Source organism: Sturnus vulgaris, chromosome Z (genome assembly GCF_052056855.1).
Source record: "Sturnus vulgaris isolate bStuVul1 chromosome Z, bStuVul1.hap1, whole genome shotgun sequence".
Lineage (NCBI taxonomy): Eukaryota > Metazoa > Chordata > Aves > Passeriformes > Sturnidae > Sturnus > Sturnus vulgaris.
In genome coordinates this window covers 913,925-930,837 of record NC_142283.1, presented here as the reverse complement: position 1 = coordinate 930,837, position 16,913 = coordinate 913,925, and the positions used below count along the sequence as shown (strand labels likewise).

The window sequence follows — 16,913 nt, the reverse complement described above, 5'->3', positions numbered from 1 at the left end:
GAATAAAAAGTCCTGTGCAAAAGAGAGCCAAAACTGGAATGGGTGGGAGGCACAGATTTACTGCAGAAGCTCTCTGCACTAGGAGGTCAGTGGAAAAGCAGAGTTTACACTGAAGTATGTGATGAGATTATAAATTTCAGAGATTGCATGCAGATTTCATGTTGCAAAGATGAAGTGTGCCATTACACCCATTAAAGGCAGAGGTTCCCACTAGCGTTCATTCTGGAGCTTTTTTAAAAAGTATGCTTTTAATTTTTTTTTTAAATATGGAATGCTCAAAGCAGCAAAACATGGTGTACACGTTTTAACAGAGCAAGGCTGTGGAACTGTCATGCTCAAGTGCCTGAAGCTGGGTTTCTGAATCCTCATCTAGGTCCCTAAATAGGAGTGTAACCTCATTACCTGTGCCAGTGGTGACCTGCAGCTCAGTAAACATCTTCTGTTAGATCACAGCATAGTTGAGTTCCATGGAAAATTTCCTGGGAATCAGATTTTATAGGGTTTTGAGAGGTTTTCTTTTTTAGCTGGTGAAAAGGAGGAGTCTCTGCCAGTTAGCTGTTGGTGGGCACACATTCAGGTTGTGTGGAGTGTTGAAGAAAACTGTCATACACAACCTAAAAAGAGCAGTGTTTAATATCTGCCGAAATGGCAGCAAGCACAGAACCTCCATGAAATGTGGTCCCTGTTCCTGGCAGCCCTTGGCTCCCAGTCTGGCAAGCTCTGCTGTGCTGAGGGCTGCCAGGGTCACTGAAACGGGGCCACGGGAGCAGGAGGACATCAGTGGTACTCTGCAGAAAATCAGTGTTCTCAGATACTTCTAGATTCTGGCAGTTGTTGTGCTGCCTTGAAGAGCCAGGAGCTCAGATTTCTCAAGGTTTTGTTGAGAACTCCTTTTTGTTGAGGGCAGGAGTGGCACATGCCAGGGGTGTCCCTGTGTGCTCCCAGGGACTGCTGTCTCTGGAACATGGCTTGCTCTGTCATCCTGGGGAGCTGCTTTGCTTTCTCACCCATGTTTTGCCACTTGGCTGCTCAGAATATGTGTTATCATGGCGTCCTTTCTCAGGGAGGTTTGCTGTTCAGTTCACCAGGAATTTTGGTTAGGATGTAGGTAGCAATGCAGGGCTTACTAGCAAGTTGAAAAACTCAAACACCTTGAGACCATGCTTTGATTCCTTTCTCAAAGTGATTCCCCAAATACCTTGGCTTAGATACAAGAAATGCCTTGAGCAGGTGATTTGCCTTAATCTTTGGAACTGATAGTCAGATCTGTGTAATTTACAGGGGGAAGACCCATGTAAATTATTCTTTCTATATGCTTGGACATTTGGAACTGACCAGCTTGGAACTCAAGACTTGGCAGGATATTTAGGGCACATGTGGTTTTGCACAGGCAAATTTATCTTTCCTTTTTCTTCTGTCAATTTTCAAAATGCTGATCTTGTTGCATTTGAACATTTTCCTCTACTTTAGAGGATGTTAGACCAAATGAAGTGTTTTTGCAGTCCACAGTTTTCAATTTAAAAGCAAATGAGGTGTATAGATGTGCATTTCTTCTAGGCACTGTGGTGTGCCATTGATTACTTTAATGAAGCACTGCTAACCTGAGGGTAGCTGTAGCTTGGGTAAGGGCTGCACTTCAGTTTGTGTCACTGCAGTAGTGTGATGTGCTGATTGGATTTTTGGTTCACATAAAGGAGAATGACCACTGGTCCCTGATTCAGCTTACCCCCTGAAATGGCTAACACAAAATAATACAGACCAAAAGCATGATTTAATCACAGCCATACATTTCTTTGTGCCCACAAAGACAAAAACTCCCCAAAATCTTGTGTGGTTCAGCTACCCATCAATACAGCCCGTCTACTTCAGACTAGGCACCTGCCCAGGTAAATTCCCCAGTAGCCAGCACTGGGCAGGAAGGGGTGTGGAAAGCCTCAGTGAGGTTTTGGTTCATCACAGCACCCAGGTAACACTAAAGCAGCCCTCAGGGGAGTTGCCTTTGTCAGCAGAGGCTGTATTTTTGCATGAGAGAAGCACAGCAGAAGTTTTGGGGTCACAAACTGAACTACAGCCCCAAGAGAGGCTGCAGCAGAAATTCAGGAGGGAGCTGAAGGAGCTCTGAACCCAGTGCTGCGGCCCAGGTGTGGATGTGGCTACCTGGGGGCGGGTGGGATGAATGTTTGTTAAAATGTGGATTCCTCTTTTCCAGTACTCCCCTAGCATGACAATGAGTGTGTGACCTGTTCACAAGTGTCGCCATGAAGACCACAGTGAGTTGGCCCTCTCCAGAGAGCTACTGCAGAAGAAAATTATTCGTCCCAGTGTACAGTTTAACTAAAGGATCTCAGACACAATCAGACCCACCCGTTTTGTTTTTTTTTTCCCTACCATCTCCCCCGTTTTGTCAAGACAGTGGGTCCCAGACATGCTTGAGACAACTGTAAGGAGTGGCATGCGACAAGTGCCCGAGGTGGAGCTGCCAGCGCTGTCTGTGTGTGTACATGTGTGGGTCGGCGTGGGCTGTGTGTGTGTGACACACCAAACACACACACACAGACCCCAGGACACTGTAAAATAGGGTCACATCACATCGTACGTAGAAATCAGAAGTAGGGACTTTTATTCCATTTCTTTTCGTTTGTTTGGTTTTGTTTTTTTTTCACGTTTACATTTTAATTATTAAAATTTGCTTTCCCTCTCCCTTCCTGAACTGTTCTATGTTGCATATATCACTGCTTTATAAGTTATTTTTTAAGTTGAACTCAAAGGATAAATTCTTTTGGTTTTGTTAGTGTCTGCCATCATGGATAGGAATAAAATTGCTTATACGAGCTTTCATTACCTTGTGTTTGATACCAGCTACCCTGTGAATCACAAATTGTACTGTCTCAAGAAATAGAAGAAAGCTCATCTTAATTTTTTGGAGAAATTTAATAACTTCCACCTAGTTTGGGGATTTTTTTTGATACTTTGCCTTTAAGAGAAAAAAAAAAAAGCACTGAAGGTTATTTTTCTTCTTTAATTGAAGCCTAATATCTGCAATATCTATTTTAAATGGAAGCCTGAATTTGATACAAGCTTCTCAGTTTATATAGAGTACTATAAGGTTACTGTAAGTGAGCTCCAATTGCTATAGAATCTAGCAATAAAGTGTCAGGGCTTCTCCTGCCCTTGGAATTGAGTTTTCTATTTAGCATGGTCTTCTGTAGGGGTGGTAGTTAGTGGAAATACAATAGAGTCCTTATCACCAAAACATTTTCTAACAACTTACAATTATGTTTCCCATTTTCAGTGATTCTCCAACAAATACGAGAAATCCGTGTTCCAAATTGCAAACAATATTTCCCAAGCACATTTAGAAAATCAGGTCACCCTGCTGCTTGGGTGTGTGTTTTCTGCCATATCTGCTAGAATTAATTTCCACAAAACTTCCCAGTCAGCAGCCTTTTTTTTTTTTTTTTTTTTTTTTTTTTTGAGCCAAATGCCACAGTAAACTTTTTATGACTACTAGCCTTGTTGTGAGGATGTTACCTTTTGCCATGAACAGAAGAGGAACAGAAGTCTGTGCCCTTTTATAAGGAGGACAGGCAGTTAGGTATGAAAGCTGGGGACAGAATGCAGAAAAAGGCCTAAAGGAAACACTTCTGGAAGCATTCCCATTTCTCTTCAGGCAGAGCTCTGGTACATTTACTTAGTTCCTGATGAGTTTCAGCTCACGCAGGAAAACAAAGGGTTTCAGTTTGTAGTGACACAAAGGCTGATGATCAGCAATTCAGGCACAAAGTGGCTCAGCAGAAATTCGTGCCACAGACAAACAGCAAATTCCTCTCCTTGAACTTAAATCCAGAAGAGCCACTTGCAGAGGAGGAGCAGTTCTGGGATGTGGTACATCCATGTGCAAGGGGATTTTCTTTCGTGAGCTTGTGATAAAGGAATATCACCCATATGTGATGGGCTTGTGATGGTAGCTGAACGTAATGGGATGTGTAAGGAATGCTACAATCTCCTAACTCACTTTTATTTCCATATATTATATGTGTATAATATATGGAAATACAAATATTTTATACTTTACTCTCCTGTTAGGGCTATTCAAAGATGAAAGTCTCAGACGATTAAAATTATGTTGAAGTATCAAAGATTTTGGTAGCATTACTTTTAGTAAGAACTACTTGATTAGATGTAAACATGACCTAGATAGTCATTATATGGTTTTGTAGACTGTATTCTTATTGATTATGAAGGTCACATTCATTTGCTTCTCTTTGGAAAACGCTTTGTTGCCGTCTCCAAAGGTGCTGGAAGACCCTGCCATTGGCTTGAGTCACAAACACAGAATCAGGTGTAATTTCCTCAGACCCTTTGCTGTTGTCACTAACACCACTGGTGTTCCCCCAATTAGAGTCCAGGTGTCCTTGCAGCCTGTGTTTGCCACCTGTACTATCTGAGGTAGCCTTCCAGGGACCTGAGGAGTCTTCCTGGCCCAGTTTCAGTCAGATGATGTCTGCTGATGGACTAAGAGAGATGGGAACAGTGCATCAAGTGCCAAAGCCTATTCCCAGGTCAGTGAGCTGTCAGGCACCTTGGGAGGATGGAAGTCTGACCAACAAACCAGTGCATGGAACTGCTGGCACAGATTGGATATCATTATTAAAACATCCTCACTTTTATACAAGAGCATAATGTCCTTTCAGCACATGATTTAGTCATTGTGTCCTGCATTTCTCATACCCAGGCAGCAGCTGATGTCACTAATGCTTTGTCCAAGGCTTCACCCAGCCTCAGCCAGGCTCCTGGAGAGGCCAGGCTCTGCAGCTGGACCATTAGAACACAATCTCATCTGCTAATTACTTAACTTCAAAATTACACCTTAGGGTTATTTTTTCCTAAACATGCACAGGGCTTTTTGCTTGTTCGTTTTTTTTTCTTTTGCTTACAAATCCTTGTAGGATTTTCATGGTATCTGGAGTATCAATATGGGAAGAAAGACTATTCCCAAGCAGTCAGTTTTTGCTCCCACTTACATTTTTTGTGCTCCAGATACCAGGAACAATGTAACTGCTGTTTAGTTCTGTCCTTATGCAACAGCACTGTTGATAATATCGGAACATGTCCAGTTCTGGTAGGAATTTTATTTTAAATGGTGCAAATCTTCTTACACTGGGTTTTTAGATAGATTCTGCTCTTTAGTATAGAAATAAATAGAAGTTGATTCTGTAAATGGATCTTTCAGGCAAAGTTGAAGTAAGCCTTTTTAAAAACAGAAGTGACCGAATCTTAGAGTAGCAGAAATAGAGAGTAAGGAATCTTTTGTGCTGTGAGAACTCTTGCAAATACTCCAGCTTTGTAGAAATCAGCTGAAACTGGATTCACTTGTGAACCTCACAGTGAAACCAGGGTCTTACCTGCTGGAAAGGACCATCCAGATCCAGATGTATCTCCACTTCACCCATATTTATTGCCTTGCCTAAGAACAGGGTTTGGGGCAAGGAAGAAGCTGTCTGAATCAAAGGTAAAGCATGTGGCCTGGCATGCAGTAACAAAATACCTGGATATTTGCATGTAGGGATTAAATTACTTTCTTAACTACCTGAGAATGAGGGAAAACTGCAGTTGCACTTCCTTCTCCCCAGAAATTCTGGTTTTTTATTTGGAAGCCCTCTGGTTGCAGAGCCCTGGCCACCTAATGTGTCACATGTTCAGGGACAGTAACAACTTCCAGGCTTTCAGCCTGCTCCCCATAATGTAGGACTAAATGTTTCATGTCCCAGGACATCCAGCTGTTCCTTTCCCTTCCAACAGGAATACTCAATGAGAAATATAAAGCCTAATCATTTATTTTAAATAATTCCACTTGGGAAGAAGTGAACTGAAGCTTGCTTCTTTAAGGATGCATTAAAGGACAGCTTCTTGAACTGCCTAAAACCAATTGAATTTTCCTCTGTTCTGTGGCTAGCAAATGCAATACTGCATGTGCAAATGATTTGGAATTCGATTTAATGAGGGACCAGCTGTTACAATATTTAGTGTTGATCACTTTATTCAAAATGACTTTTCAGCTGATACATGTTGCACAGGTTTCTATTTCTGTGTCAGTTAATTATTAAGTGTTTTCCCCTGTTCCCAGTCAGCTCTGATCCATTGCTGTTGCAGTCATGGCTAAGTATGGACTGGATTATTTGACCCTTGCATTTCAAGAATGTAAAATGTACCTTAACGATGTAAAAAGTACAGGTAAATGTCTTTTCCTTTAATTCACTGTAAGTGGTAATACAACTGTGGGTGCTGTCACACTTGGGCACACTTGGGCTTGCTCAGGCCTCAAGGATGGGAATCCTGACAAAGCACATATTTCAAATAAACCCCTATAAACTAGTACAACACTATTATCTCACATTGAGGATCCAATTCATGATTTAGTGATTCAAAACAATTTTAAAAATTCAGGAATAAATTAGTTAGGTTTAAATTTTGCTGTATGCAGGTGTCTACTTTTCAGATATTATTGGCACAGTTCTGTAAACTGCTGCTCGTGCCAATTCTGCTGAAACTTTGATGTCACCATTCACATCAGGTCATTTTTTGGGTAGGATTTCACCCTAGTCTGGGTCAAATACATAACTTACCTGTGGTGTCACATTATTTGGTAGATGTACAAACTGAGTACATAGAGCAAAATACAGAGGGTCTGTTGAAATTACCAAAACAACGTTTCAACCTAAAAAATAAGAAAAGAGAGTTTAAAATAGTGCTTTGAGTGCACTCCTGTATGCTGTACCAAACCCAGAAAAAAATAAATGGATCATCTACTCAGCACATGAAAATTCTGATCCTGCCAACAGCTTCACCTTGATTTGAAATTGAGCCTGCACATAGTTAATTTTAAACAGATCTTAGAACACAGGTAGCATCCTTCAGAAAACTAAAAATGTAAGACTGTAGTACTCTAAACTCATGCTTGAACATGGACAGTCCAGAGCTCAAATTAAGTCTTTTGTAAGCAGACATTATTTTACAGATTTTACCATGCAGGAGCATGTTTATGTATCAATAGTCCTGACATGCAGAGCAGACTTGGCTTTCTTCTGTTTCTTACTTTATTAGAGCCTTGTTCACTATTACATAAACTATTTCTGTGAATTTGTTCTTCCATCTTGTTTTCAGTTGTGCAGCCATAGTTTCCTTCCACACAGCCAGCAGCTTTGCAGTTTTAGTCCAAACTTCTGTTTGGTTGCTGTTCCTCATTTAAGCTTAAAATGTGTAAGAAAGCCTCTCATGTAATAGGAAAACTTGCCATAAAAATGTATAAAGGTTTTCTTGGGTACATGTTTTCAAATTTAATAAATGCAGTTTTCGGTTATAATTTGAAATGGTCACTTTCTAGCCACTATTTCAGTTTTGTGTGCAAAAGGAAATGGAGAGAGAAAAAGAAAATCACTTTTTTTGTCTTTATTTTAATTCAGCATTGTAAATATTTGCTGAAAGACATGGTTTGGGGGAAATCAGATGAAAAAAGAGATTTGCTTCCTAGTTGCTATAAATAATACAGCTGGACTTCCTGTTGAAAGCTCCTTCCACATCCCCAAAAGTGTACTGCTTGACACCTGATCCGTGTGACCTTGTAGCAAGCCTGATTCACAAACAGTGGTTTGATTTGCCCGGCCAGCGCTTTCAGTGTGTCTGGTGGGTGATTCAGGGTTCTGTGGTCTCAGAATTGTGGTCGAGCAGGCTTGTTCCCAGGCTCAGGTGGCTCAGGACTGGGCAGTTATCCACAGGAACAAGGTGTTTGTTTGTTTGCTACCTCGCTGTTCTCTTGAGAACTTGCACAACTCTTCTTGCCGTTAGGTTCTGGGGATCCTTTCAAGATTTTACAGTGCTGAGACAAGAGGCTGGATTTTACTAAGAGAAAATTCTGGCAGTTTTAGCATCAGTTTTCATAGGGAAACAGCACAGAACATGGGGATTTTGAAAGGTGATGTGTTCTCAATAGCCTGGGTGAGCTAGGAAATAAGACTGTACAGCCTACGAGTTTGGGCTATTACAGAGATACTGAAGTCATCAGTAATTGCTTTTGATGGGAAAAATTACTGTTGTGGAACAACTGCTCTGATCCCTGAGAAGTCAAATTGTCAACTGGATGAACTGGATATTTTAGGCTTTATTTCTGTTCTTTTAATCTTCATGTTTTACCCTCTCTCACTTGGAGTTCCCCATTAACTGTTCCAGATCTTTGCCCAAAAAGTAAGAGCATTTTGCCCAGCAAACGTGCAGGAAGTTGTTCACATGCTGTAGAGAGTTTATTTCATCAGATAGAGACTGAGTATAACAGCAGATAAGGAGTGGCAGTGCAGCATCCTGAGAGCTCTCACTGCTCGATATCAGGAAAGTTAGCGTTCCTAATACTGGCAAATTAGATGAGATGGTTCCTAACAATGATAGAAAATAGCTTGAAAGAAAAGCTGATTTTTGTCATGCAGATTGGAGGAAAATAAAATCCTAAATACAGGATATATTTAATTGAGTAGAAATTTACTAATGCTCTCTTTAACAGAGGCATGAAGTGCATCCAGTGGTTTAATGGGAAAGCAAAGTGGTGTTATTAAATTGCTATCCAAAAGCAGGTATCAGCTATTTTCATTTTCATTTTTCTAGTCTCTTTTGTTTTTTCTGATTCTGTTGTAGTTTTGATTTGATTTGCATTTACTTTAGTGGATAAGGAAGAGAACACAAGTTCCTAAAGTAGGGCTGGAGTGAATTGGGGCTGGAATTAGAGACATGGAAGAGTGGTGTGAGTAAAGCTGGAGTTTTCTGTTAGTTAAAAATCAAGCAAATTTTTATACTACTGTTTTTCCAGGAGAAAAAGCATCCATACAATAAACTTTGGCTCTGTCATGGCTGGTTGAGAAGTGTGAATCCAATTGCTGTGTGTGCTTGGACACCAGTTTTGAGGGTTTTTGTTTTTTTTTTTTTTTTAAAGTATCCCCTTGGAGTGCCTCTATTCTGTGCATGTTTGGCTAAAACCGCAAAAACAAACCACTTTATTTCTTTTTATGGATTGCTGTACACACATCTGGTTCTGGTAGGAAGAGGAGGAAGATTTGTTAGCTGGTGGGTTAGCATATTTATGTGAATTACTTACAGCATTGGTAAACTACTGTCAACTTTGTTCACATTGCACAAGATACTCTGTGTTGTCTGTTGCTGGTGTTATAACCTCGGTGATCCATGCATATCCTGTAAATTCCTGTAGGTTTTGTGTAAGAAATCTTGCCACCACTGCTTGCTACTGTAAATTCTTGTTTTGAAGCAAGAGGTGGCATTTGACTGTACAGCCATGTGTATTATATACTGCAACAGTCCTTGTTCTGTCCTCTGAACTCGCTGTCCACATAGAGTTGAAGCTCTGTTAAGCACGCTTAGTGGTTTCAGAATTTATTTCAAACAGCAGATCTATAAGCCATTTACAGGAATATTAAATGTAATGTAAGAGAATTCAACCCCGTTCATATCCTTTCCTGAGAGCTTGGGGTTGGATTTGAGCAGGCAGCTGCAGGTTTGGTGTCCCAGGTGCCTGTGCCTGCACACCTGAGAGGTGTCACACCTGTGCAGTGTCCCCTGGCACAGGGGTGCCCCAGGCACAGCACCTGGGCAGGCTGCTGCCTTACAGAGATGTGTGAGCTGGTGTCTTTTTTTACTCCCCAAAAACTGCAGCAGTGCCAAGACAGAAGCCCATCTCTAAGGGCGTATGGGAGGCACAGCACTGCCCCTGCACTGTGTCCTCATCCCCTCCCACCACAGGCTTTACCTGAGGTGGTGTTTGAAGCAGATTTGAACTCTCTGTCTGGTTACCGAGAGAGAAAAATAACCTGAATTCTGGGACTCTGCATTCTTTTTTACAGTATTTTATGATCTACAACAAAGACCTGAAAATGTCTGTGTGTTCTTTGCTGGTTTCTGACATCAGAATTTCAAGTCCTGTCTAGTCTGAAAGGCAATGACGGGAAAAGTGAAGATGCTTGGAAAGTTGAAGGGGATTCTTACTTGGATTATTTTAAATTCTGTGTTTCCGTTGATAGTTTAATTAAATGAGTAGGCTAATCTTTAGAATCAAGGCAGTCTTAATGACTTTGCACCTTCACTCTTTCATGTAAGATTTTGAGAACTTGCAATAAGTGTTCCTCATGCTTACAGTCTGATTTGTAGATAAATTCTCTGTATTTCTAAGATCAAAAAATATTTCTACAGTTACTTCAGCCCTTTACAGAGAACAACAGGGCAATCCCAGTCCCATAGTCCCAAGTATTTGTAGGTGTATTTTAGACAAAGAAATTACTTTCAACAACGTAAATGAAACTTAATGTTCAATGTTCCAGTCTCTGGAAGTAAAGGAAACCTCAGTAATTTTGCAAACCAGCAAGAATGAAACTTGTCTATATAAATACTAATGTAGAAAGTGCATGCAAAACTTGATACTGCCTCTGACCTTAATCGTTACTATTGATACTATTGGGGATCTCACAAATGTGTGTTTCAGAACGCTGTATTTCTCCTCAGTGTGTGCTTCATCCTCATTACCAACAGCTCCTGCAAGGAGCCAGCCCATGCCGTAGCCAAGGCGTGGGGGTGCACAGCTCCCACGGCACCATGGATACATGGACGTGTGTGCGTGCTGTGTTAGGATGAGCACCCACTCCGGCTGCAAGCCCCTGCAGAGCCTGTGTGTAACTGCAGGGCAGCCTCTGGATGTGTGGGAGGGCTGCAGCCCGTGCCCCAGAGCGCTGCCATCCCAGCGCGGCTCCGGCTCTGCCTTTGGGGCACCGTCACGAACTCCAGCCTCACTGTTTAATGTGTGACCAGCTCCTTGCCAGACTGTGGGCTGCAAAGGCACGGATGGTGCGGGTCACTGGCCCAAAGCGTGTCTGGCTTGGAGCCTCAGGCAGGGCTGGGACAGCCTGCATTGTCATGGTGATACTGTGCCACCACATCAGACTTGTTTCCGCTCCATGCTGTGGCCTGATTCATCCTGCCCTAATTTCAGCTGCCTAATTACCTGCCCAGATCTCGTGTGTCACAGGAGGGACACGAGTGGAGATGCCTCTGGAAGATTGCATTATGGCATCATTTGCCCTCACCACTGATGAATGGCCGGAATTAGGTGGGATGAATCCAAGTGTGTACAATTGGCTTCTCACACCTCTACACAAAAGTGTATTTATTTGAGCTTGGAATGAGCAAAAATAATGCAGCTCCTTTGAACCTGAATCCGAGTGACTTACAGATGACTTTCTGAATTCAATCTCAAGCATGAGATTTCTGCCCTATACTGCTATTTTCTTTATTTTTACTTCCATTTCAATGAACAGCTGCAGCTTGAACTTGCAACATTTCTAGAGGGGGTTTCCTCTGCCTAGGAATCCTCACCTTTATTTGTTAAGTGGGCTTCCTTATCACTTCGTTACCTGCACTGATTCTCATTGGAAGCAACACAGGGAGAAACCATTGCATAGATCAGTCAACACCAGCAATAGCATATGCAGCTTTTAAATTCAGCTGTGAGCTTGAAAGTAAGGTATTAATATTCATACCTTCCAGGTGTGACTAAAGATTCCTTTCCTGAGTGCTTTAGGGAATAAATCTAGGAGGTCCTGCTTGAGGACTGTGGGACTACATGTAGTAATGGTAGGTTTTTGGGGGGGGAACTTGCAATAAACGTGTTGGGATTTGATGTGCTGGTTTGGAGATGAGAGAACATCCCGTGTCAGAAAGGGCAGATTCGCAGGCAGCTTTGCTGTGGGTTAGCACAGCCTGCTTCCAGCAGGTTCTTCCTCTAGTTCCCCCAGTATCTTCCTCCATTCCCTGCCGGTACAAAATCCTGCCAGCCGTTGTGCCAGTTGTTGTGGTGAGCTGAGGAACAGCTCAAGGTTAAAACTCAAATGCTGTAGCTGCACCTTTCACCTTCATCAAGCGTCCACCTTCTCAGAGCTGGGCTGGGACAGCAGTCGCCTCCACAGTTGCCCTGTAATTTCATCACAAGATGGGTGTCATTTTTTATGAGTTTAACAGGAACAGTATTGATCCATTCACTTTATTTCCTAAGTTGTGAGTCATTCGCTGTTGGAAATGATACAGATGTTGTGTAGGTATGAATGGAAACCTTGAGATTTGTTTCTTGAAATGAGCTGGTACAATTCCTGCTCTGCTGTTCAATACTTTAGAGTGCTGAAGTTAACCAAAATGCTACCTTCATGGATTATCTCAGCCTCAGCTCTGCGTGAAAATGGGTATGAATTTCCAGCTGCTGTTCCTGGTTTCTCTGAATTCTGAGCCAAAGGTAAAGCAGTGGGAAAGATTGTTGTGGCAGCCACTCACTAACAGCTTTTCAGTTGCATAAAGCCATTCTGTCTGTCATCTGACAGTGCTCCAGTTTTCTCACTGGGTCACCACGTTGTTGTCAGCCAGTGGAGGAAAGGTGGATGAGCTCACCACCCGGGAAGAGTAGAAATGTAGCAAGTAATGAGCTGTGTTCTCCAACAGTCCTTTATTTGTAGAGCTTCATTTTCAATTAACATTTGTACCTTCAGTTATTATTGTACCATTCACTATCTTGAGGTGGTATGAGCAGAAATTTATGAATATATATAATTTACCAGAAATATAGGCTTGTATTGTGCCTTTGTAATTCTCTTCAGCTTCAGTATATATATGCTACAAGCAGACAAACTTCCTCCCTCTTTTGGGGTGTTCTTTACTACAACAGTAGCTGATGGCTTCATTAATATTGGCTCTTTCAGTCTTCTGGGGCTACCATTTCTGTTTTTCTGAGTGAAAATGCCATAGTGCCCTCAGCAGACATAAGCACAATGACATAACACTGCAGTGCATGCCGTCTCTTAGCTTCTCTCTACACGTGCTTGCATGTTGGAAAATCTGAAGAGATGCTGTGTAAATTGCTACATTATTTACCCAATACAGGTGGTTTTCCGCATCCCTTTTTTGCTCAAAACTCCCATTAACTCAGAAGTTAGTGATGGTTCAAAGGGGGGTTTTGGAAGCACAAAGGATGCAGGGAGCAACTCTTCAGTAGTTTACAGGCTGCTATAAATGTCTTTTCAGCAACGAAATGTAGCATTTTAGCAGTAATTTCCTAGTGAAAACACTGAGCGTGCTTATCACTTAAGATTTTAAGAAAAAAAAAAGTGTCAGACTGTGTAATTGTATCTCATATAATTTTGACACTTAACCAGTTTTATCTACGTGTTCATGCTATACCAACCAACACGGACCTGAAAGGTGACAGCCATGTTTTTTGTTACACAAGAAGTCACAGTTTTCCAGAGGTTCTGTTTTGATTTTTTTGTTTCTTTACCACATTTTCACTGCAGAGGTATTTTTCTATAGAGTTACCTGAGGCTTCCTTTCACCAACCAAAAGAGTCTGTAGCCCTCTGCACTGTGAAAGGCAAAGCCCTGTGGAGAGACACAGGCTTCGCACTTGCCCAGCAAATTAGCAGAAATTTCACCCAAGCCATAAAAGCCTCTTATGTTAATCTCTGTTTATGTAATTAAAGCAATTAGGGATAGGAGCTTCAGGAATAATGAGGTTTCTCTATCCTCCATTTACTCTCTCTGTGCTTCATAGGGATTTAAGGGTTCTTTTTTCAAGGCTCAGCTGTGTCTCTTCAAACCAGTGCAGTCTAAGCATCGTGTGAGATGCAGTTTATGGAGATAGCATTGGAGCGTGAAAGATTTACTTCTGGTAGCAAGGAAAAACGCGTGTCCCTGTGGACATGGACACTTGCAAACAAGTCTGATACCGAGAATTAAAACAAATGCGTTCGAGATGGTACCAGTACATCAGACTCTGTTCTACAGTGGGGTTTTTAGCTTTTGTCATTTGTATTTTATTTTGTGAAAAAAGGAGTTGGGGGGATCTCAGATCACATGGGGAATATTAGAAGTATATCACTCAACAATCATTTTATAAAGTCTAACTTCAAAATGCACTATGATTTATTACAAAAGTATATTTTCTTCTGTTTGCCGACATGGTGGTTCCATTTTGTGATAAGTTAAACTCAGCAGTTAATTTGTTGCACTGCCTGGCTGCATGAATTCATCCAGTGTACATACGTACCTGTGCAGCATTACTTTTGGGGTTTGTATTTGAATTTGCAGTATTGATTATTATTTTTGTATTTTACTTTGCCTCTGTTATTGGAATTGTAGTAAACATAATTTATACATATGATTTTACAACTGTTTTGCAACTGAAAAGTCTCCTTTAAATTGTAAAGTTTTATTGATGGATACTCATTAAAATGGTATAAGAATTATATTAACAATTGTTTTGTGTTTTGATGCTCTCTGTACATAAATATATGTCTATTTATCTGTTTAATGGTGCTTGTGTCTTGCAATTTTGGATACATTTTAGAATAAAGTTTCATTTTACAAGAAGTAGTTGTATTTTCACAAGCTGTGTCCCAAAAAAAACCCACACCCAAACACCTTTTTTCTGTAATTAATTAGGGTTGTGAAGGAAGCATACAAAAAATATTTATAACTTCAGGCAGTAATACATTTGTTTCAAGAGCACAGAAATATGCAGTCTACAGAAATGCTTTCCTTTGAAATCATTGCAGTTGATTTACTGCAGTATCTGTAATTAAATAATAATTTTATTTAATAAGAATTTAATTCTAAAACTTAAAAAAATCCCCAAAACAATGCATTTTAGAACGCTTCTTGGTAACTCTAATGGCTTTACTTTACAGATTTATTCACATCTAAGACTGAACTCGTGGTTTATTAACTGTAAAAGATGCACAAAGGTGCATCCACAAAGGCTGCCTTAGGTCCATCTACCTCTGTGATGCCACAGGTGCTGCTGTAGCTGTGCCACAGAAAATACTTTTCAGGTGGGAAACCATTGCAAAGCACAGCTCTCCTCTCTGAACTGGGGCCAGCAGCTTAATTTCTCTTTCTCAGCAGTGAAAGGAGAACAGTACCAATTTGGCAGGTATTACCTGAGCACCAAGAGCTGTAAAACACTGCTTTAGCCCACTGGAGACTGTAAGAAACTGCAGGAGTCAGTTTCAGTGGTTCCTTTGCAGTCCATTACGCTCCTTTAGCTTCTGTGTCCTGTAGCTGGAGGGCAGAGGAAATGCAGCTTGTGAAAGCAAATAATCATTTGGGAAAGCTCATTTTAGAGTGTGAGTTCCTTGGCCACACTGCCCGGGTGTGTCTGCCTTGGGCGCTGCTTATCTGTGTCCCTGTTCCACAGAGGGCACTCCCTGAATGACATGAAGCAGATCAGAGGTGTGATTTTGAGACAACAGCTTTCCCTTGCTCCAGCTGCTTCTCTTTCCCCTCACCCCAAACACGTGGTCCGCCCCACACTGAAGGTTTTTCACTGAGAAATTCTGATTTTACTTTGCCCCCGCTGTGATTCCAGCAGTTTTGTAGCTCCTCATCTCACAGCAAACGAGATCTGTAACAGGCCAGGCACCCCATCACTGGGACTGTGTTTAACAGAGGTGCGGAACCCGTGGAGGAACAACAAACAGCATTATCTTAGAAAATGCCTGAGTGTGACAAGGTAAACCTGAAAACAAATTTACTAATTACTGGCCTAAGCAGGCAAAACGTAAATTAAGGGGTTTTTTTAATAGGAAAATGTTCAGTTCTCTTTACTGACTTTTTCTTCTAGCATCTAGGATCCACAGTGTGAGAAACTGACAATTTGATTTTTTTGTCATCTGGATCGAGCAGTTGAGGAAGGAGAAAACACTGGGTGCAAACCTTTTACAGACCCTCTTCAGGTAGCAAGACCAAGGTGTCTCAGTGCCATGACAGTCTGGTTTTCCCTTCACGGAAGCCAGAGAACGAGAGAGATTCCAGTAATTTTTTTTTTCCTGAAGCAACAGAACAAAAATAAATGTAAGGAATAGCACAACGTGCTGATTTTCAGAGCCAGGATCTTCTGAAATGTAACAAGTGAGATGGTACAGCCATGGTGTTGCTTGATAAAAAGAGTATGTGCACAGAAACAGAGATAGTGCTATAGCAGTGCAGTGATAGTAACAGACCGTGTGGGAAGAGAACCCCTACTGCACTGAGAAACTCTGTCTTGGGTAAAATTCAGATTTTCCTGGCTGTTATCGGTTAAAGCTGGATCTTTAACAATGTTTAAATGAACAAGTGTTCACGATATAAACTCGTGGATGTATGTTTCTGAGAAACATGGGAAGCCCTCTCTGGAAGAGTAACTACCAAGAGGAAAGGCTGTAAGGAAGGGATACAGAAAATTTCTTGCTGCTGCATTGAAACCACGCAGCACAATAGTGAAATACAAGTCTTGCATTCTCTCCTGAAAACCATTTACGGTTTATACCCTCTGCTACATTGCAGTAACACATCTGCCCCACCAGCAGCCGACAAGCCCAGGCGCTGAGGGTCCCCGCACTGGCTGGCCTTCAGTAGCAGTAACACTGTAACTGTGGCAATAATAAAACTTTGACCTTCCCGACAGCTCAGAAGTGATTGTTCCTCTATGCCAGCACTGCTTGTATTTTCACAGTGTGAGAAGGAGCACGTCAGAGAATGAGTTCTCTGTGAGCTCTCAGGCTGTTGACTCCTGCAGGAATATGTGACTGGGGCCGTGGCCACACAGGTGGGAATCAAAACATCCATGCTGGAAGTGCCAGTGGTTCCTTTGCCTCTGGAGATGGGAACGTGTCTGCCCTGGACACATCTGCTGGGCTGTCAAGTTGGTGACAACACGTGAAGGCAAGACTCCAAAAGAGAAATAAAAATATGAGCCAAATTTGAGACATTTCAGTGACAATGGACATAGTAAACCTAGCAGTGGCTGGTGCCAGCCTGTGAGGTGACCTCGGGAGTCCTGGGACAGGG

The 16,913-nt window shown here is 41.7% G+C and overlaps 1 protein-coding gene across 4 annotated transcripts in view; it reads left to right on the top strand.

Moving 5' to 3' along the window:
- SSBP2 (single stranded DNA binding protein 2) overlaps positions 1 to 2,701 on the top strand; it is a 123,305-nt gene extending 120,604 nt beyond the window's left edge. For all 4 annotated transcript variants that reach the window (XM_014886514.2, XM_088157327.1, XM_014886516.2 and 1 more), the window contains one exon: positions 2,210 to 2,701. In XM_014886514.2, the coding sequence (XP_014742000.1) occupies positions 2,210 to 2,239 (30 nt within the window). In that variant the 3' untranslated portion in view covers positions 2,240 to 2,701. The remainder of the gene's footprint in view (positions 1 to 2,209) is intronic.
- Positions 2,702 to 16,913: the final 14,212 nt, after the last annotated feature.